General features: G+C 52.6%; 1 protein-coding gene across 1 annotated transcript in view; it reads right to left on the bottom strand.

Annotated features, from left to right (window-relative positions):
- Nucleotides 1-7681: 7681 nt before the first annotated feature.
- XKR7 (XK related 7) overlaps nt 7682-22140 on the bottom strand; it is a 32713-nt gene continuing 18254 nt past the window's right edge. Inside the window, exons 2-3 of the mRNA XM_028828293.2 lie at nt 15794-15996; nt 7682-14568 (exon numbers count right to left, since the gene is read on the bottom strand). Of these exons, the coding sequence (XP_028684126.1) occupies nt 13616-14568; nt 15794-15996 (1156 nt within the window). The 3' untranslated portion in view covers nt 7682-13615. The remainder of the gene's footprint in view (nt 14569-15793; nt 15997-22140) is intronic.

Below are 22140 nucleotides of genomic sequence, written 5' to 3'. Positions count from 1 at the left end.
AGACATGTTATTGGGGGAGCTTGGGAACTGGCCAAGGCTGGGGAAGGGCCCCCTACATTTGAAGTCCTAGTTTGGAAAATTCCAAGTTCCAGCCCTACTTCTGCCACTGACCTTGTTGTGTGACCTTGGCAAGGCAAGTCGGTTCCCCCTTTCACAGCCTGTTTCCCCTGCCCTCCATAGTTGGAAGTAAACACTGCCTCCCTCCCTAGGCTGCTGTGGTGAGAAATGAAAGAGTCGGTGGAAAGTGTCTTAGAGAGTATTGTAGCCAAGCAAGTTATGATTTTTAAAAATTAATCGTTACTCTGAAGGGAGGCAGTATGCGTGGGCTTTGAAGATAGGCTGCTTGAGTTTGAATCCTGGCTTTGGCACTTACTAGGGTTATGACCTTTGGGAAGTCTCTTAACCACCAGTGCCTCAGTTTTCCCATCTTTAAAATGAGCATAATACTAGTTTAACCTCATAGTGACCTTGTGGGGATTAAATGCACCTAGAAGAACTTCTGGCACATATTAAGTACTCAGTAAGGCCGGGCGCTGTGGCTCACGCCTGTAATCCCAGCACTTTGGGAGGCTGAGGCGGGCGGATCATGAGGTCAGGAGTTCGAGACCAGCCTGGCCAACATGGTGAAACCCCGTCTCTACTAAAAATACAAAAATTAGCCAGGCATGGTGGCACACACCTGTAATCCCAGCTGCTCGGGAGGCTGAGGCAGGAGAATTGCTTGAACCTGGGAGGTGGAGGTTGCAGTGAGCTGAGATCGCGGCACTGTACTCCAGCCTTGGTGACTGGCTGAGACTCCATCTCAAAAAGAGCAAGACTCCATCTCAAAAAAATTTTTTTTTAAAAAGTGCTCAGTAAATATTAACTGTTTACCTGCCTAGCAGTTGTCAACTTAAAGAACAAACAGAGACTCTCTAAAAGAAATTTCACTTAGGGGCCGGGCGCGGTGGCTCAATCCTGTAATCCCAGCACTTTGGGAGGCCGAGACGGGCGGATCATGAGGTCAGGAGATCGAGACCATCCTGGCTAACACGGTGAAACCCCGTCTCTACTAAAAAAAAATACAAAAAACTAGCCGGGCGAGGTGGCGGGCACCTCTAGTCCCAGCTACTTGGGAGGCTGAGGCAGGAGAATGGCGTAAACCTGGGAGGCGGAGCTTGCAGTGAGCTGAGATCTGGTCACTGCACTCCAGCCTGGGCGACAGAGCGAGATTCTGTCTCAAAAAAAAAAAAAAAAGAAATTTCATTTAGGAATTAAGCATTGCAGTGGGAATTACCTATATGCCATAGTAAGTGATGTGCACTTTCAGGGAGGTGGGGGAAGACAAAAATTTTTAAAAGAAAAAAATAAGGATTATGTTATTGTTTTTGAACTAATTATCCTTGACTACCAAGATCAAGAGCAAGCATGACGCCAGTCTAAAGTTGGACAGGCAGTTGCTGGGCAGATGTCCTTGTGGAAGTATTTTTTGTGCAAGGTTTCGATGGCCTTTGTGCAAGGTTGTGATTTTTGTAGTCTTTTGTGTAATCAGTCTTTGTTATTATCTGTTTTGTCATCAGTCTTATTTGTTTTGCAAGCATGAAAATCCTCTATGGGGGCCGGGCGCGGTGGCTCACGCCTGTAATCCCAGCACTTTGGGAGGCCGAGGCGGGCGGATCACAAGGTCAGGAGATCGAGACCACGGTGAAACCCCGTCTCACTAAAAATACAAAAAATTAGCCGGGCGCGGTGGCGGGCGCCTGTAGTCCCAGCTACTCAGGAGGCTGAGGCAGGAGAATGGCATAAACCCAGGAGGCGGAGCTTGCAGTGAGCCGAGATCGCGCCACTGCACTCCAGCCTGGGCGACAGAGCGAGACTCCGTCTCAAAAAAAAAAAAAAAAGAAAAAAAAGAAAATCCTCTATGGCCTTCCCCAGCTCTATTTGTCAAGGTTTTCTTAACATTAGTGACTCCATTTTTATTCTGACCATATTCATAGGGTCTTGAGCTGTTTTACTCTGTTGGAAGTATATTAGAGAGGCAAGGTCCCCTTTGTGGCTCTGTGCTGAACACTTTACATATTTTATCTTACTCCTCGCAGTGTTGAGTACCATGATAGTACCTATTACACAGATTTTTAAAACTGAGGCTGAAGTGCAGAGCCTGGTTCAAGGAGGTCACACGGTGAATGAGAGGAGGAGCTGGGATTTCTGGCTGGTGTAGATCTGAGCCTAGTGTTCCTTACCTCTAGGACCTATGCATTCTGCATGCCCCACCCAGGACAGATGGAAAGGTTCTGAGTGGCCCATTCACACCTTGCAGCGACACCTGGGTTCTGGAGACCTAAGCTCTGGAACTGATTTGCTATATATGACCTGGTCCAGGTTGCGTATTGTAACTTCTCTTGGCCTCAGCTTTCTTATCTTTCCAATGGGAACAATAATTTCCCAAAGCCCTGCTCTGCTCGTCAGAGCTGTGGCCAGAAAGACACAGGCCATGGATGGAAGAGCAGTTGGAAACCGTAAAGTACCAATGCATTGGATTCTACTGAAAGACTTTTTCTGAAAGCCTGGTGTTCAGGGTCAGTGCCTTGGAGGGAGGATCAGAGCTCCCCACTGCTTCTGGGTGTGAGAGCTACAGGAGATCCTAGCCACTAGCCCTTCCTTTTCCTTCCCCTCCCTTGGAGGGGAAATGGCCCAGGCTGCTTAGTGCTGGCTCTCACAGCCACTCCCTCCTGCTCCCCTGCATCCTGCCGGTCACCTCCCAGTACAGGAAGTGAGATCTCCACTCAGCCTGCCAGGCGAACAGGAAGAGGCCAGGGTGTGCTAGCCAATTCCTGACTCTGCTCTGGACATGAAAGCTCCAACTTAACCCCTTGAGCCAGCCCAGAATTCCCACCCTTGGAGCAGCAGCAGGGCATGAGAGATGTGGTCTCTTGCTCTGGCATCTCTATGACTGGCTTTTGCAAGCCTTTTCCTCTCTCTGGGCCTCAATTTCCCTGTCTATAAAATGGAAGCTTGTATTATTCCTGGACTAGCTCCAAACATCGCTGAACTGCTGGGAATCTCAGATAGGGCGATAAGTGTTTTGCATGCTACTAAAATTAGAAAACTATCTCTGTATTCCCTGCAGTGCTCCCTGCAGAGCCATAACAGATGAAGTGCTTAGTAAATGTCAGCGGAAGTGGTTGGAGATGGTGGATGTAGGCTCAAATGTATATGACCTTGAACACATTACCTCATCTCTTAGCACCTCAGAGCCCTCACGTGTCAAAAGCAGGAAAATGGCAGTACCTGCCTTGGAAGGCTGCTGCAGGGATTGAATGAGAACAGAAGTGCACAATGATAACGTATTATTAAAATTAGCTTGTGAATCAAAGAAGAGATGAGCAAAACAAAGTCCCTGCTCTCAAAGACTTAACAGTTGTGGCAGATAGGATTCATCTCTTTTGAGCCACCTCCAGTTGATTGGCAGGGGCTGCCTGAGGGCTGCGTAGAGGATTATAAAAACTGGATCTACTCCCAGCAGGAAGAAGGGATTGATTATCAATGCCTGCCACAGGCAGGAGTGGGGAAAGTAGCAGCAGGTGGTCAGTGCACATGTTGACCGGGATCTGGTTAGAGACAAAGACACACAAGCCAAGAACTCTGGTATCAGGCCAGCAACTTGTTTGGGGGAAGGCAGAATCAGGAGCCATTCCCCAGGCCGGTGGCATTCAAGCCAAACCTTGAAAGGTGAATGGAAGGAAGGTTACTCTGGGCAGAGGGAACAGCTTGAGCAAACAGTGCCAGAGTTCTGCCTGCAAGGAACAGACAACCCTGCCAAAGGTGGCTTAGACAAGAAGGAACATTTATTCTCTCTTAAAACAAGTCCAATAATGAGTGCTTTCAGGTTATTTGAGCAGCTCAACACTAGCATCAAATTCCTTTATATTTTTTACTTTGCTGGTGTTATTGTGTCCCTCCAATTTATTTGTTGAAGCCGTAACCCCCAGGACCTCAGAATGTAACAGTATTTGAAGACAGGGTCTTTAAAGAGGTGATGAAGTTAAAATGAGGCAGTTAGGGTGGATGTTACTCCAATCTCCCTGGTGTCCTTATATGAAGAGGAAATTTGCATCTGTAATCCCAGCACTTTGGGAGACCAAGGCAGGCGGATCACCTGAGGTCGGGAGTTCAAGATCAGCCTGGCTAACATGGTGAAACCCCATCTCTACTAAATATACAAAATTAGCTGGGTGTGGTGGCACACGCCTGTAATCCCAGCTACTCGGGAGGCTGAGGCAGGAGAATCGCTTGAACCTGGGAGGTGGAGGTTGCAGTGAGCTGCGATCACGCCACTGCACCCCAGTCTGGGTGACAGAATGAGACTCCATCTCCAATGAAAAAAAAAAAAAAAGGAAATTTGGACACACCAAGACAGCACGGTCACTTGTGCACAGGGAAAGACCGTGTGAGAACACAGTGGGAAGACAGACAGCTGTCTGCAAGCCATGGAGAGAGGCCTCAGGAGAAATTGTCAGAGGTGTTTGAACCGGAGCAACTCCATCTTGAATAGAAGCTAGGTAGAGTGAGGCTGAGACCTACTGGGCTGCATTTCCAGACAGTTAAGGCATTCTAAGTCGCAGGATGAGATAGGAGGTCAGCTCAAGGTCAGATACAGGTCGTAAAGACCTTGCTGATAAAACAGTTGCAGTAAACAAGTCAGCTAAATCCCACCAAAACCAAGATGGCCACAAGACTGACCTCTGGTCGTCCTCACTGCTACACTCCCACCAGCAACATGACAGTTTACAAATGCCATGGCAACATCAGGAAGTTACCCTATATGGTCTAAAAAGGGGAGACATGAATAATCCACCCCTTGTTTGGCATATCATCAAGAAATAACCATAAAAATGGGCAACCAGCAGCCTTTGGGCTGTTCTGCATATGGAGTAGCTGTTCTTTTATTCCTCTACTTTCTTAATAAACTTGCTTTCACTGTACTGTATGGACTCACCCTGAATTCCTTCTCGTGTGAGATACAAGAATCATCTCTTGGGGTCTGGATGGGGACCCCTTTCCTGTAACAAAACCAACTCTGCCAATGCCTTGATCTTGGACTTCCAGCCTCCAGAACTGTCAGGAAATAAATTTCTGTTGTTTAAGCTGCCTGGTCTGTGGTATTTTGTTATGGCAGCCCGAGCAGACTCACGCACCTGGCAAGGTGGCTGCAGTGGCCTTGGGAGTGGCACATGATGCCATCCCGAGATAAGGCCAAGGGTTTCCCCTTCTTGTGTGTCTTTTTTTCATGGAGCAAAACCTTTCCCAGGGATCTTCAGAAGACTTCCCTTAAGAACCCAGGGGCCAGATGCATTTGCCAGGACTTTTTTCGGCAGAGTCAAAGACCGAATAACGGACCTAAACAGGAGAGTTTCTCTCTTCTTCAGGCAATAGTCAAGGGTGGGTGTGGCAGCCCCCTGGGTCCCAGACCTTGATGTCTCCTATTTTGTTGCTCCACCAAGCAGTGGTTCTGCTATCAACTGCAAGATGGCTCTCTCCACCCAGCTGCAGTCCAGCCAGTAGGGTCAACAAAGCAGAAAACATGATCTGTCTCTTTAAAGTGATGTAAGTAGCACAAATTTCTCCTTGGCCAGAACTTGGTTCATAGCGGAGCCTAGCTGCAAAGGAGGCTGGGAAATGTAGTCTTTTATTCTGAGTGGCTATGTGCCTAGCTAAAAACTCTTTAGAGAAAAGGAGGAACATGGATACTGGGGGACACTTAGCAGTCCCTACCTCACCAGAATTGGGTCACATGCCCCTGCCCCCATCAATCCCTGGTCAAGGGAATTATCTTAGACCAATGGTCCTCAAATGTAGGCATACATCAGAATCACCCAGAAGGCCTGTCAAATAGATTGCTGTGCCCCATCCACACGGTGGCTGATTTAGTAGGTCTGAGACCTGAGAAACTGCGTTTATTTTTTTATTTTTTTTTTATTTATTTTTTTTTTTGAGACGGAGTCTCGCTCTGTCGCCCAGGCTGGAGTGCAGTGGCCGGATCTCAGCTCACTGCAAGCTCTGCCTCCCGGGTTCACGCCATTCTCCTGCCTCAGCCTCCCGAGTAGCTGGGACTACAGGCGCCCACAACTGCGCCCGGCTAATTTTTTGTATTTTTAGTAGAGACGGGGTTTCACCGTGGTCTCGATCTCCTGACCTTGTGATCCGCCCGCCTCGGCCTCCCAAAGTGCTGGGATTACAGGCGTGAGCCACCGCGCCCGGCCGAGAGAAACTGCGTTTATAACAAGTTCCTTGGTGCTACTAGTCTGGAGACCACAGTTTGGAAACCACTGTCTTTGGTCAATCATGATTTGCCTCCTGGGGCCAGGTCAGGGTTACATTCCCTGGGCACTTTGGAGGGGGATCCTGGAAGAACTGGGGCTCCACCTGCATGAAAGCATGGTGAGAAAGCCTATTGGATGGCAATCAGGAGAGTCTTACGGAAACAGGAAGATGGGTGGTTTGGAGAGGCTATGGGAGCCAGGTGGGGTATGTCAGAGATGAGACTCGAGGTGGTTTTAGGCCCAGTTTCTAAAAAGTCAGAATCTGACAGAAGAGTTTGACCTTTATCCTGAAGGCACTGGGGAGCCATGGGAGGTTCTGAAGCAAGGAAATGCCATGATCAGATTTATGGAGGGTACATTGAAGTAGTGGTCCTTGGCTGGGTGCAGTGGCTCACGTCTGTAATCCCACCACTTTGGGAGGCCAAGGCTGGAGGATTGCTTGAGGCTACGAGTTCGAGACCAGCCTGGACAACATAGGGAGACCCTCATTTCTATAATAATGTTTTAAAAATTAGCTGGGCATGGTAGCATGTGCCTGCAGTCCTAGCTACTCAGGAGGCTAAGGCAAAAGGATTGCTTGAGCCCAGGAGTACAAGGCTGCAGTGAGCTATGATTGCATCACTGCACTCCAGCCTAGGTGACAGAGTGAGACTCTGTTTCTGGAAAAAAAAAAAAAGAAAAGATCTGCAAGGTCAGGTCCTCAGATCCGCTTGCACCAGAATGCAGGATTCCCAGCCATGTTCTTTAAACACACCTGAAGAACTTAAAAATGCAGATTTCCAGGCATGTTCTACCTACTCCCTGATTATGGAGGCGGAAATATGCATTTGAAACATATCCCCTCTTCTCCAAGTGATTCTCATGCACTTTGAAGTTTGAGAACCACTGGATTAGGATGGAAGGCCTGGAGACAGAGGCCCTCTAAGAGGCAACACCCCCTAGGATAGGATGTAAGCTCCTTGAGGGCAGGGACCTTGCCTGTTTGATATCTTTCTTGTTCACTATGCCTAGAACTGCCTGGCACCTGGTAGGTTCTCAATAAGTATTGGTTGTAGTGGAGTTAGGAACTTCAGTCTGGGTCCTGATTTTGTCATAGACTCATTCTGTGATCTCTGACAAGTATCCCCACCTTTATCTCCCCCCACCCACTTTATCTGTAAAATGAACTTGGAGATAATCTGTAGAACTTTTGTCCTTAGGATTCTAGTTGATCGATTGAGACGCTGTCAATAAACAGGAGACGTTGTGTAATGTCCCACCCTCTCCCAGCCCCTTTCTCTCTTAAGCCACAGAGATTGTGGCAGGTGGTACCCTACCCATCCCTCTTTCCTCATCTCCTTCCCCTGGCCCAGAACAGCCAAAACAATAGGACACAAGCAGCACGTACTGAAATGACTTTTAATATCTCATGTTGCAGCAAAATTAAAAATATACAAAAAGTTCGTGGTGTACAAAAGAGTCTCAGTAAAGAGGCCCCAGCTTGGGGCCCCCTCCCCCTCCTGGGGGAAGCACGGAGGGTGAATGGGGGTCAGGGGATGGAGGATGGCACAGATGTAGTAAATACCAGGAGGTGGGACCAGGGAAAGGAAACAGAAGAGGACAGGGGTGAGGGCCCGTTAGGGAGGAAGAGACGACAGGTAGGGGAAGAATCACTCGGAATTGTGCTGACAGAGGGAGATTAGCCCCTCAGGCATGGCTAGTGATTCCTACAGTTCCAGGGGCATGGAGGGGAGGATCAGGGCTGGGGGTATTCTGGTGGGACCCTCAAAAGAACTGGGTTCTGGTCTCACCCTGCCACCAACTTACTGTATGACCTTGGGCTGGCCATCTCCCATCACTGGGCTTGCCCCTTCAGTAAAATAGGATGCTGGATGTCTAAACCATTGATTCCTAACATGGGGTCCCAGACCCTCAGGGCCTGTGAAAGCAGGAATGGGTGCCCACGAGTGCTTTTAGGAATTTTGTATTAAGCAACTCAATAAAATACAAATATTCCCCCACCTTCAAGCCCTAGAAGTTGACTTGAGGCCTTGGAAGCATTTATCTGCAATCAGAAGCTCAGTTTGAGTTAATTTAATGTGGGAAAATGAATTCTTCTTCAAGAAATGAGGCTGGTTTGGGAGAAAAATCTTCCAAACCACAGGATCCTCAGGGAAGAAAATAATGAGGGAGCTATGGGAACGGTTCAGATCCCTTCCAGCTATTTCATGATGGGTTTGGAAAGCAGGGGGGCTGGGGGCTGTGTTTATATGAGGCCCCTACAAGTTCAGTGGTTTAGCTTAATGGAGACCAGGCAGAAAAGGGTCGGATTCGATCTGGGGGAGTTTGGGTGAGAGAGAGATGGAGGAATCGTCTTTTACCCCCTGGCGCCTCTGTACCCCTTCTTTGTCCTAGGGTACCCTCCATTCTGAGATTATTGCAGGTGCCCTGGGACCCCCACCCCTTCAGCCTGGCCCGGGGGTGCTCTTGCAGCGGTTATGCATAGAATAAAGGCCAGGGTTGCTGAGGAGAGGGCAGCCTCCTCCTCCAGAGAAGGGAAGGGTGGCAGAAGCCCAGCACAAGGGGTAACCTCTCTGTCCCCTGGGGAGTTTTCTGTCTCCAGAAACCAGGCCAGGCTTGAATGGGGCCTTCCTTTTCCACTCCCACATCTCCCGCTCCAGAGTCCTTCCTCCCCATACCTCTATCAGGAGCAGCCAAGGACCCAGAAATGTCCTATCCTCTCCCCAACCAGAACGGCACATTGCAGACCCTTTCCTCCCCAGCCCTGGGTCTCAGAAGCCTCTGTGGTTGGGAAGGGGGACTCAGACCCCAACCCCACTACTGCCCATGCGGCTTGGCACCCACTCAGTCCCTTCCATTGAGACACTGCAAAGCACTTTAAAACATAAACTGACAGCTCCCCCTACCAACCTCTACTGCAGGCCCCACCACAGCTTGAACTGGGAGGGAGACAGGTGCCAAAGGTGGCAGGGGCCAGCACAGAATGGGACAGTTGGGTCCTGGCTTTCAGTCCATATCCTGCACCTGGACTCCCCTGCAACCCAATGTCAATTCCTCCTAACCAGTGGCCCCCAAGCTGGAAAAGACTCCAGCAGCCCCTAACCTGAGGCACTGGAGGGCCTGTAGCCCTTATCAAATGATGATTCCCAAACCAGGGACCCTGTGGACCCCCAGACTCCCTTTTCAGCTGAGAGGGCAGTGGGCTCAGTTCTCAGATAGCCAGGTGATGGGGATTTAGGGTTGGACTAGCAAAGTCTCAGAGGGAGCCACAGCCTCTGTCCCTGACTTCCCCTGAGGGGTTTCGAGACTCTGCAGGACACTCTAGAACCTTCTCAACATTTTGAACCGTAAGTCTCAAACTGGTGGCACGTGGGCTAAATATGAGCGGCCTGCAGTTTCCCAAACATTTGAATTTTAGTTCCTACAGGCAGGGCACACAGTCACTCTCCTGTTTGCCAGAGTCCCCACCACTCCCTATTGTCTCCATTACTCTTATTTTCATTATGTCGAGGCATTTGAGTTTGCATCGCATGAAGCCCTTGTCCCAGAAAACCTTCTCCCTACTGTCCGAGGCTTCTGTGGACTCCGGGCCCAGATGAATTCCAAGGGAAGAACCTGCAGAACTTGAGTACTTAGGAGGGTGTTGGCTGCAAGCAAGACCTTCCCTGAATATTCCCAGCCCCTCAGCCCTTATCCAGAGACCTGGACTTTCCCCAGGTCTCAGCTTTCCTGCCCTCTGCCTGCCCCGACTCTCATGGGTGACATGCCTCTGTGGGACACAGGTGTAGCAGGGAGCTGACTGAGGTAAGGCAGATTTTGGGGAGACACAAGAATGAGGCAGATGACAGGAGGGGATCAAATAAGGCCCCCTTGTTGGGGAGCCCTCTGGGGGAGTGGGGAGGTCTGTGCTGTTCAGCTGGGGTGACAGTTACAAGACACACGTCACATCAGTGCCAGGAGGTGCCGTGATGGGGGCGTGGTGCCTGCAGAGGTTTGGGGAACACAGTCAACAGCCTGGGGGTCGTTCTAAGAAAACAGGGAGACAGAAGTCTGCCCTGGAAATGGGGACACTGGTCTCCTGGGGTCAGAGGTAACTGAGGGCAGGGTCTGCCGTATTTGGTACCCAAAGTATCCTGTTCTCTTCTGTTCCTGGCAAAATCAAGATGCACCCAACTACCTCTCATCCCCAGGGAAATCCTAACTGCCACTGACTTCCTGTGTGGCCTTTGGTGAGTCCTTGGTCCTCTCTGGGTCTCACTTTCTCCTGTCTAATGTATGTGGAGGGCAGGTGGCTTAAGGGACCCTCAGGGACCCTCTGGGCTGCAAGGACCCTGGGAGGGTGGGAAGGACTGGGAAGGACTGAGCATCTAGACTGGGGTGGGGGTCAGGGGACAGGGGGCAGAGGACCAGGGGGGTCAGTTCTGCCAGGGGACAGACCGGCTGAGGTAGATTGTGTCACAGAAAGAAAAACAAAACAACAGCTCTAAGGGGATGGACCCCTCCCTCATCTGACTCCTCTATCCCAATGAAATGAAGGGAAGAGCCAGTGGAGCAGGGGGCCTCAGGCCTGGTCCCGAGCTCCTGGGTGGACAGTCCTTAAAGGGCTGAGACTCTTCTGAGGGTAAGAAGCAGGAGAAGGTGCCTGTAGCCCTCTCCCCGGGCCCTTTGACTGTGGCCATTTCTGTGCCCAGATGTCCCTGCAGGCAGAGGCCCTGAGGGAAGGGTGTGTGGGGTTGATAAGAGGTGGGGAGTAGGGGTGGAGTAAAATCCAAAAATGTGGCCATGGCTTCCCTGTGAGCCTCAGACCATGCCAAGCCCTGCCAGCACATCCCTGCACCTTGGGAATCTCCTGGAGTGTAAAGGACCCCAGCTAGGACTTTTCCTCTAGAAGGCAGCAGCCAGATGGGCCATTCTGGGATACTGGGGAGGAGAACAACTTGCCAAGGGTGGCCCTCATGCTACCTCTCTGGGCCTCAGTTTCCTCATCTGTAAGATGGGTTGATAATGCCTCTCTTGCAGGGATGTCATGACCAGAGGAGAGTGTGAGTGAAACGACATGGGGTGAAAATTCCTGGCACAAAGTCGGCCCTGGAGAAACAGTCTGTTTCTGGTTCTGGGTCTGCATCCTCAAAGCTCCCATCTCACAAAGGCTTTGTGTGTGAATTCAGTCTCCGAAGATGGATTTGGGCAGAGAACAAGCAGGATGGATGAGTCCAACAGAGCGGGCCTGGGTCAGCCTTGGGCTTCTTCCAGCTCCCATCACCCTTGAGGCCTGGTTCCTGAGGGTGCTTAGCAGCAGAAAGAAGGAAAAGCACTCTTGCTGTGTTGGCAGGAGGGATGATGCACACACCATCTTGGCCTGTGTGCTGGTGGGGAGGGTGACTTGTATCATGGTTGTGATTGTGCTTGTGTGTATGTGGGCAGTGTGGCCCTCTCTGCCTTTGGGGTCACCCTGCATCCCCAGCAATTCATCATTACCCATCACCTTTTGATGGGCAGCCCAGAGTCTGGGACCTTGAGAGAGTAGCTGCCACTCTGGGCCCCAGTTTCTCATCTGTAACCCAAGAAAGGCTGAACCAGGGAGGTCTAAGCACCCTTCTAATTTGCATAGTCTAGGATTCTCATGGCCCACCTCACTCCAGGATCAGGTTTGCATCTGTCCTTAACATCCCCTGCTGTCCTCTCCCACTGATCACACCTAAGTTGCTGTGGGAGTGTGTGTGTGTCTGTGTGTATGTGTGTGTGGAGGGGGGCAGGGTTCCCAGCTCTGCTAGAGGCTCTGTCTCCTCACCCCATGGAACTGCCTACTTCTCCTCTCCCATACACCCCCTCAGTCCAGCACTGGCTGTCCTAGGTGGGAGGAGGGGCCTTGAGTGAGTCCCCTGGGCACACCAGGATGTTCAGGCCATGGGAATAGACCACAGGTCCTGGGGAGTCATCAGATCTAAGGCAAAACAAGTCAGTTTCCCAGATGTCGCCCCAGGGAGCCCCATTTGCAGGGTGGCTGAGAGCCAGGATTCATGTCACGTCCCCAAAGCTATTTTTTTTCCAGCTGGGAACCAGTTGGCAGCTGAAATGTCTCAGGGGTTCTGAGGACAATTTCCTTTTAGAAAGATGGCTATGGACCAAGGTAACAGGGGCCTAGAGCTCCCATAAGCCCCAGAAGTCTAGAATCAGAGCACCCATTCCTAGAAAATTCCATTCACACTGGGCTCTAGAACCCCTTCTCCCCCACCACCATGACAGGTGCTAGAATCCCCCACAGCAGAGCAGCGGGGCTCCAGTGTCCTCCCCCATCACCGTAGAATACACAGATCAGAGTGGCTCCCTGGGACATTTGATCAGCCTAGCACTCTAGAACTCAATCTAGAACTAAGCGTGCTTCTGGATCAGTTCCTCTGATAAATGTGCTAAAACCTCAGCTGCACTTGAGCCCAGAGATCTTTCCAGACATCTTATCTGCTCTGCTGAAGACCTGTATCTAGAAGCCACATTCCAGGTACTCATCTAGAACAAAGAATGGCTCCTTCAAATATTTCACCCGAGGCATGTGGAACTTCATCCTTCACAGAGCCCACAACAAGAGACATCTCCTGAGGAGTTCATTCTTGTTCGCTATGCTCTGGATTGCAGGTTCCCCTCCCCCAAGTCTTCCACCCCTCCATGCTTCTGCCAGCCTAGACCCCCACAGTTCTTTCTCCTGTCCATCTCCAGCACTGCCAGCTCCCCACCCCAACACCCTGCCCCACCCTAACTCCCTTCTTCAACTCCCTCTTGCCCTGGCTCCAGGCCCCAGATGCTACAGGAGCCATGCCATCCCTGTCCACACGATGCTCCAACCTCACCCCATCCCTTCCACGGCCTCCTCCATCCTTCTCAGAGGTCTTTTGCCACCACAGAGGCAGCCCACTCTCCACAACCCCGGAGGGGCACAGGGTCTAGGTCATGGACCCCAGACAGTGCCCTTTCTCTGGCAAGTCCAGCAGGGGCAACATATGGGCAACACCAGGCAGGGGAGAGGTGTGGAGGCCCCATGAAAGCAGGGCAGCTCGAAAAGTGTAGCACCAGATGATTCCCCAGGCCCTGGGTCAGGGGAATTTAGGGAATGGGCCACAAGGCTGAAAACGGGGCCCAGGGCTGGGGCCTCTGCAAGGCTGCCCCGTCCCCTGAAAGAACCCAAAAGTGGGGCTGCTCTACTCTTGAACCAACAGATCCACTCCCCCTTAGCCTGGTGGCCCTGAAATTCCGGGCTCAACACTGTGGCCGATGTGGGATCAGCCAAGCCTGTCCCTTTTGTGCGGGGACACTGCAGCCTACACTGTGGTCTCATACTCCAGCAGCTCCTGGGTGGTCCCCACACTCCGGTACTGCAACCGGGGCGTGGCAGGTGAGGAGTACTCCAGTGCCAGGATGGTCTTCCGGAGCCGGCGGTCAATAAAATGAGCATCCCACGCAGGGTACTTCTTGCGAGGCAAGTCAATCCGGATGACAGGCCCCTCTGTCCGCGAGGTGCGGGCCACTGGTGTGGGAGGCAAGCCAGGCCGCACCTGGAAGACAGGTGGGGTGGGGGTTCCTGCACGCTCTCCTGCCGAGGCCCCGTCCCGCTCAGCACCTGTAGTCCTTGGCAGGGACCTGGGGGGACTCGTGATGGCGTCAGCGGGTGGGCCACAGGGCTCTGAGGCCTCACGAAAGATGCAACCAGGTGCCTGGGAACCCAGCATGGGCCCGTTGGGGTGCAGGAGACAGTAGTAGACACACATGAAGAATATGCCCAGCGCAAAGCTGGAGGCCACCACGCAGACCATGATGAGGGAGTAGAAGTCGGTTGAGAAGTTGCGGTTGGAGTACCAGAAGCCGGTGAGTGCAGCGTTCTCCAGCAGGACGATGCAGTGGTAGAGGGTCATGCGGTGTCGGCTACGGCCCTCCTTGACGTTGAACCAGCAGAAGATGTAGATGATACCCACCACCATGTTGTAGATGATCTCCTCCCACTTGGACATGCAGAAGTCCGTCTCCCCTTGGATGACCCAGAAGGTCATGACGCACCAGTGGGCCACGATGAAGATGCCAAAGTAGAGCTTGTAGACGCTGGCGAAGAGCGCGAAGGCCAGGCTGCGGGCGGCAATGGTGAACAGGTGCCACAGCACCTGGGCCACGGCGCCCTTGTAGGACAGCGGCCGCTTGTCGTCCCGCGAGTCCCGCAGCACCTTCTGGTAGGAGGCCAGTGTCCAGGCCAGAGACACGAGGGAGGCAGAGGTGGAGAGGGCTGTGGAGACAGGGCAGGGGCGGGGTGGGCTGGGTTAGGGGCAGGCTCGGGTTGGGGTCTGGGGAGAGGCGGAGGGTTCTGGGACAGGAGCCGGGTTTTGAAAAGGTGTGAGGAAAGGGGCTATGGACCAGCAGGGGTGTGGGGAAGGTCTGGGAGGTGGGGAGCTTCAAGAGCCATGATGAGGCGTGGTGAGGGTGCACGGGACTGGGTACTTCTGCAGGGTGGGAGCATAAAGGGAGACGAAGATGGGGCTTTGGCCTCCATCTAGGACTGTGGTATGGGGCTGTTAGGGTTCAGGGGTCTTGGTGGGAGGGTGGAAAATGAGGGTCCAGGACGCTGGGAGTGGAAGAGGAGGTGAAGAGGAGGTCATGATTAGGGTGTGGAGCTGCCAGGAGGGGACCATTAGAAGTCGTGGGCCACCAGTAGGAGGCCGGGCATGGAGAGGAATATCTAGAGCTGAGCTGAGCAGAGCTGAGGGGCAGGGGCGGGGAGACCCAAGGTGGGAAGCGTTGTGATTGGGATCCAGTATCTGGGCAAGGGATCCCCAGGGCCCTGAGGGGTGGTGATAGTCTTTTGGGACACTGAGGATGGATTGGGCAGGGACTGGGTGGGGAGAGCATGGAGTGCTTCAGGGAGACAGGGGGATGCGATTTTTCTCTGATATTGAGGGGCTTGGCCTGGTCTGTCATTATGGAAGGGGCAAGGTGGGAAATTAACAGGGCCTTAGGGAGGATGAGGGGATGAGTGCCAGGACTAGGGCTGGGAGGACCCTCCCGGGGCCCCCCAGTGAAGTAGGCTCTCTGGAAACTGATGGTGATTGGCCAGGTCTATGAGGCAGGGGGTCCCCAGGAGATGCAGGCCGGGATCAGGTTAGGGAACGAAGTGGGCAGGGGATTCCCCAGAGGGTCTAGGTGTTTGGATGGGAGATGGGGTTTGGTTGGCTCTGGCAACGGGGAAGGGAGGAGAGCGGGAGAGCCCAGGGGGCTTGATGGGTGTCGGCCAGGTCCCTCCTCACTCTGAGTGTAAGTGGGCCATCGAAGGGGATGCGGCGGTCTCGAGAGACCTGGAGGGTGGTGAGGTAGAAGGGGCAGGCCTCCGTAAACCCTGACTGAGTGAGCCCTGGGCTGGGGTGGGGAAGCGCACAGGGCATCCCCAGGGAGCCTGAAGCAGGGAGAAAGGCCCGGTGGGGCGGTCCCAGGCGCGGAGGGTGAAGGGGCGGGCTCACCCGGCAGCAGGTCCGGCGCGCCACCGCGGTGCACCAGCAGGCTGAGCTGCAGCACTAGCTGCGGCGCGCTGCGCAGGAAGGTCTCCAGCAGGCGCAGCATGCTCACGTCGGCGCTCTCGAACAGCATCCGCCAGTAGAAGTGGCGCCGCAGCTGCTCCCCGCGCCAGCGGCTCTGCAGCCCCAGGTACAGGGCGCGCAGGTACCTGCGGGAAGGACGCGGTGCTCAGGCTCCCGCGCGCTCGTTCCTCTCGCTCTGTCCCACCCGCCCCGACCCGCCCACAGGCGACGGGGGGCAAGTCACTCCCTACGCTGAGCCTGTTTCCTCAGCTGTGAAATGGGCATTTCGAAAGGATCACTTTATGAGGCTGCCGTTGAAGAGTACTGAATGGACTCATGAGCTTAGAGAAAGGACTGGTACTAAGTAAAGCCTTAAATACAACAGCAGCATCGCCATTGTTCCTATAACGGGTTGGGGCGTGCTTTCTTTACAGGGTTACTGACACCTTGGAGTGCGCTGAGCTTACAATAGCCCTGTTACCCGTCCCTTATTTTGTTTTATTTTTAGAGATGGAGTCTCATTCTGTCACCCAGGCTGGAGTGCAGTGGTGCCATCTTAGCTCACAGCAACTTCAAACTCCTGGGCTCAAGGAACCTTCCCGACTCAGCCTCCTAAGTAGCTGGGACTGCAGCCATGTACCACTACACCAGGCTAATTTTTAAATGTGTTTTTCTGGCTATGTTGCCCAGGCTGGTCTTGAACTCCTGGCCTCGCCTCAAGCGATCATCCTGCTTTGGCCTCCCAGGGTGCTGGGATTACAGGCATGAGCCACCGCACACGGCCCAATCCCCATTTTGTAGGTGAGCAAACTGAGACCCAGAGAGGTATGTCATTTATCCAAGGTCACACAGCTAGGACACAGTAAAACCAGGACTCAAACCCAGTCATTCTGGCCTCAGGGCCGGCACTCTAACCATGAGGCAACACTGCCTCTGACTGTAAACCATAAAAAGTTTTGCTCACATAGGTTCCTTCCAGGAATAGTCCCTACTGCCTGGTGCCAGCCCCAGTTCTGTTGCCACCAGCAGATCCCTGGCCTGTTCCCTTCTCAGTGCCCAGCTGAGGTGAGATCCTCACCGCTCAGTGCCCAGCTCTCACCCCAGGGTGCAAGGAAGGTGCTCACAGCCACTTCGGCTTGGCATCTGAAACCGTTGCTTCCTCTCATGCCACTTCTCCCAACAAACTCTACGGCTGTTCATGGCCGCTTTGCACAGGTCACAGAGCCAGAGCTCACAATGTTCTCCCTTCTTGCTGAGGAATTTTACCTATTGTTTCCTCTCCCTAAAACACCCTGCCCTATCCCCTAACCCCATCCCGGCCCCAACCCAGGATGACTCTTGTTTTTTTCCCCAGGCTCAGCTTTTGAACACAATTTTGTCCATAAAGCTTCGGCTGACTACCTTTCATCTAGGGTAAAGGTCTCTCCCAGGCTTCCGTCTAATCTGCCAGCACTTGTCACAGTGCGTTGTAACTGCCTGGTTATGTGCGCATCACCCCCATGCTGTGAGTACCTGGAGAATGACTAGGCTGGCTTGCTAACTGCTGCATCCTCAATTCTTAGCACACAGTAGGTGCTTAATCTATGTGGGCTGAATGAATGAAAGTGTGCACGGCTGCAAGCTTGTTGAACTGAATGGAACTCTAGTAACCCTATAAGGGTATAGAAGGGACTCTGAAGTCCTGAGATCAATCCCTGACTTGGCTTCTAATTTACGTGTGATCTTGAGCAAGACCCTCTCTGAGCCCTAGTTAATCCCTCCCAAAGTGGCGGTGAGGATTAAATGAATGAAAAGAAACTTTGCACATTATGAAGTGCACAGTGCCTATGTAAGGTGAGAGGGGACCTATCCACACAGATCTCTGGGTCTGATTTCCCCTCTGCCCTGGTTCCTTGCCCAGAAGCTCCACTCCTGCAGCTACAGACCCTGCCACCTTCCCAGCAACCCCCACCCCTGCCAGCTCCCCAAACTCTCTGATTCACGGGACAGGCACACCCTTTGGTGCAAACCAGAGGACTCTTCCAAAAGTGGCTTTCCCAGGAAACTGGGGGTGGTGTGTGCATGTGTGTATGTGTGGAGGGGTAACCCTTACACAGATTCTGTGACCCGCTGCCTGGATCTGAAACTGGGGAGCCAGGGATTTGGGATCTATTCCCAGGGTGAAGTGCTGGCACTTCCAGGATGTTGTTTGGGAACCAGGGGACTCACTCTATTCACAGCCCAATGGAGGAAGTCACAGTGCTCCCTGGATGTGGGGCCAGCTGATACCAAGTTTCCTCAAATGAGTATACTGGTCTTACCAGCTGTGTGGCCCTCTCTAGGCCTCAGTTTCTCCATCTGCCAATGAAAGGGATGAGTTTGATGACTCTGGAGATCCTTTCAGAGTGAATATTCTGGGACTCTGCAAAATGTGGCCAGGAACATCCCATTTAGGACCCTCCTCCCCATCCCTGGGTCATCCTGGCATCAGTCTATGACATAAACACACTGTCAACATAACAAATGACAGGATTGGCAGCCAGGATGGGGAAGGGGGCTGTTCCCTCAGAAGCTGACTCTGGAAATGCAAAGCCCCCTCTGACCAACTCTCCTGTGCCTTGCTGGGATTCCTTCAGCCATTTCCAGCCTGGTGCATCTATACCCACTGCTGACACGCTCCCCAGGACAAGGACCTCAGCCTGGTGCATCTATACCCACTGCTGACACGCTCCCCAGGACAGGGACCTCAGCATGGTGCATCTATACCCACTGCTGACACGCTCCCCAGGACAGGGACCTCAGCTTCTGAGCAGCTCCAGGGCTGGATTGTGTTTCTTCTGATAAGCAGAAATTTGTCTCCCTGTATCTTCCATTTTCTGGACTCCTGCTTACCCCACACATAAGGATCCCTGCAGCCAGAATGATTCATTCATGTAGCAGGTGGATTTTGACCACCTGCTCTGTGCCAGGCTGTGTGCCCTTATGTATCTCCCAGTCCCATGGAAGAGAGACAAGATAGGAGGTGAAATAATGCTACAAGATGCCTTGAAGGGAAGAAACATTTGATCTCAGTTTTTTTGTTTGTTTTTGTTTTGTTTTGTTTTGTTTTCAGACAGTTTCGCTCTTGTTGCCCAGGCTGCAGTGCAGTGGCACAATCTCGGCCCACCACAATCTCTGCTTCTGGGGTTCAAGTGATTCTCCTGCCTCAGCCTCCCGAGTAGCTGGGATTACAGGCATGCGCCACCATGCCTGGCTAATGTTGTATTTTTAGTAGAGACAGGGTTTCTCCATTTTGGTCAGGCTTGTCTCAAACTCCCGACCTTAGGTGATCCGCCCGCCTTGGCCTCCCAAAGTGCTGGGATTACAGGCGTGAGCCACCACGCCCGGCCTGGTCTCAGTTTTAAAGCATGGGTTGGCATTTGAAGGCACACAGGAGATGGAAGGTCATTCCAGGCGGAAGAATCAGCTGAAGCAAAGGCTCAGAGGCCTGAAAGAATTTGGCCTTTTAGGGGAATAGCCAGAGGTTTGCTGGGCCTGGACAGGGGGTTTTAATGGGCAGGGGCATAAGGAGACTAGAATTGTGAAGGGCATCAAATTCTGGGCTAAAGAGTTCAGATTTTATTCTCTATCTGAATGCCATCCCAGAATCAGGGGTGATGAGATTGGCTCGGTGGCTTAGAAAGCTTGCTGTGGAGGCTGGCTTGGAGGAAAGCCAGGAGAGGATGGGTTTTGGTCCAGGTCTGAAATTACAGGGCTGAGCTAAGGCAGGGGATAGAGGAGGGGCAGAGAGAGATCTGGAGATGACCAGAGGTGGGGGCTGGGGGAGAAACCAAGATGGCCCCTAGAACTTCTGAGGGCCTGTGCTGTCTTTTCTAGCCTCCATCCCCCCTGCCACCACATTCCCTTCCCCTTCCTGTGGCTCTGGCTTTGACTAGGAAGGATAGACCAGCTGGTCCAATGTGAAGGGGCCTGGGGAGTTGGGGGAAGGTGACACCCTGGAAGTTTCTCTCAGGCTGGAAGACCATCTGTTTCCGGGCCCGGGTCAGCATGAGAGAGGCCCTGGCCCCCAGCCAGCATCCATCACTACCTGATGGGCCGCCTGCCCACCTCCCTGCCCACTCCTGCCCCTTCCTCTGCCAGCTCCCAGCTAACCACAGACAAAGGGCTCACACAGCCCAGGGCCACCGTGGGCAGGAGCAGCGATGGAGGAAGAGAAGAGAGGAGGCCTCTGAGTCCCAGGAATGTGGGGTCAATGGGGAGTGTGGAAAGGCCACACTGTGGTCTGGGGATAAAAGGCCTGGGTTCTGCCTTGCTGTGCCCCTTTTGGCAACAGGACCAAAACCGTGGCTGTTCCCTCCAGCCAGCACAAAAAGCTTTCTGCCAAGGGCCTGTGAGATTTTCATGGGCCTAGGAAAATGTTTGAAGCCTGAAAAAAAATTGGCTCCAAAACACAGGGAAAAACTACAGAATCAAAATTAATAAATGTTTAATTAAACGTCTGCAAAACAGAACATGATGTCAGCCAGTCAACTACAGTTTGGCTTTTATCTGGTCATATATAATTTACATGGGTTGTTTGATGTAGCTGCATTTTAATATGCTTGATAGATGTGGTGCCCACAAAGGTCTTAAAACAGTCCTGCCCAGGACATGCAACCTCATTTCCCCGGCCCTCAGTTTCCCTTCTCTAAAATGGGAATGGCACTTGCCATTCTGCCTATACATAGCCACTGGGGTAAGGATGAGGGAGGAAAGGTAGCAATGGCTGGCATGTGGGTTTGATTCCCATCTCTGTCTCAGACCCGCTGTGTGACCTTAGGTAGTCTCTCCACTTCTCTGAGCTTTATTTTCCTCCTTGTTGTGAGCATTAAATGAGTGAGGGGGCAGGGTGCAGTGGCTCATGCCTGTAATCCCAGCACTTTGGGAGGCTGAGGTGGTTGGATCTCTTGAACCAGGGAGTTCGAGACCAGTCTGGGCAACACAGTGAGTCCCTGTCTACACACACACACACACACGCAGTGAATTTCAAAATAGTTTATAAACTGTAAAGGGTATCCATAGAGGGAGTAGCATACACTGGGCAGGGGCCTCTGGAAGCAACCTCTCTTGAAACCTCCTCCAGGAAGTCCACCCTATCCCACATCCCGCTCTATTTGAAATGAAGTTGAAAGAAGGTGATCTTCACCCACGAGAAGAACACCCCACCTCAGGGAAGGGAATCCAGATTGGGGGTGGTGCACATCTGATCTTCTCCAAAATTATCCCCAGGCCAGGTATGGTGGCTCATGCCTGGAATCCCAACATTTTGGGAGGCCGAGGCGGGAGGACCACTTGAGCCCAGGAGTTCAAGACCAGCCTGGGCATCACAGAGAAACCCCATCTCTACAAAAAATTTAAAAATTGGTCAGTGTGGTGGCGTGTGCCTGTAGTCCCAGCTACTCGGGAGGCTAAGGCAGGAGGATTGTTTGAGTCCAGGAGTTCGAGGCTGCAGTCAGCCATGACTGCACCATTGCACTCCAGCCTGAGTGACAGAGCAAGACCCTGTCGCTAAAAAACAACAAAATCCCCAGTCTGTCCATGTCTCCTCTGCTACCACCTGTGCAGGCCACAGTCATCTTGCCTGGGTGACCATGTCAGCCTTCCATGTGGGCTGCCCGAATCCACTCCTGCCTCCCTACAGTCCATTCTCCACATGGCAACCAGCGGGATATTTTTAAAACCTGTCAGATCATGTCATTCCCCTTCGCAAAGCCTTCCAAGGGCCTCCCATCACACTTGGAATCAAACCCACGCTTCTCCCCTCGGCGTGCAGGCCCTAAACCATCTGGCCCTGCCTGTTTCTCTCACCTCATCTCAAACCACTGTCCCACTTGTTCCTGACACTCCAGATGCGCTGGGGGGATCCTAAAACTTAGCCAGACTCATCCCTGGCTCAGGACGTCTGCACTTGCTCTGCCTGGAACACCCCTTTCCCAGATCCTCCCGTGGCTGGCTCCTCATCAGTTCACACCTTCTCAGAGAGGCCTCCCAGGCCACCCTTGCCAACTCACTCTAGTCTACCACACCCCCCTGTATTATTTTCTCCTTAACCTACACTATGAAATCACCATTTATTTATTTATTTTCCATTCTCCCACTGTGAATCCATGAGGGCAGGGACCTCCCTCCTGACCTTACAGGGCTCTGGGGTTTCTCTTCTTGAAGTTGCCAAGAGCCAGGACACCTCACAGGCTCCTCCTGCCCTCGCTGACTCATTCCTGTCCTTCTTCCAACAGGATGCACTCCCTGATGCCCCTCTAGCCCGGTTAGGC

The sequence above is a fragment of the Macaca mulatta genome, chromosome 10 (assembly GCF_049350105.2).
Source record: "Macaca mulatta isolate MMU2019108-1 chromosome 10, T2T-MMU8v2.0, whole genome shotgun sequence".
In the NCBI taxonomy this organism is placed as follows: domain Eukaryota; kingdom Metazoa; phylum Chordata; class Mammalia; order Primates; family Cercopithecidae; genus Macaca; species Macaca mulatta.
The sequence above is the reverse complement of the archived record's forward strand: the minus strand, read 5'-3'. Positions and strand labels throughout refer to the sequence as shown.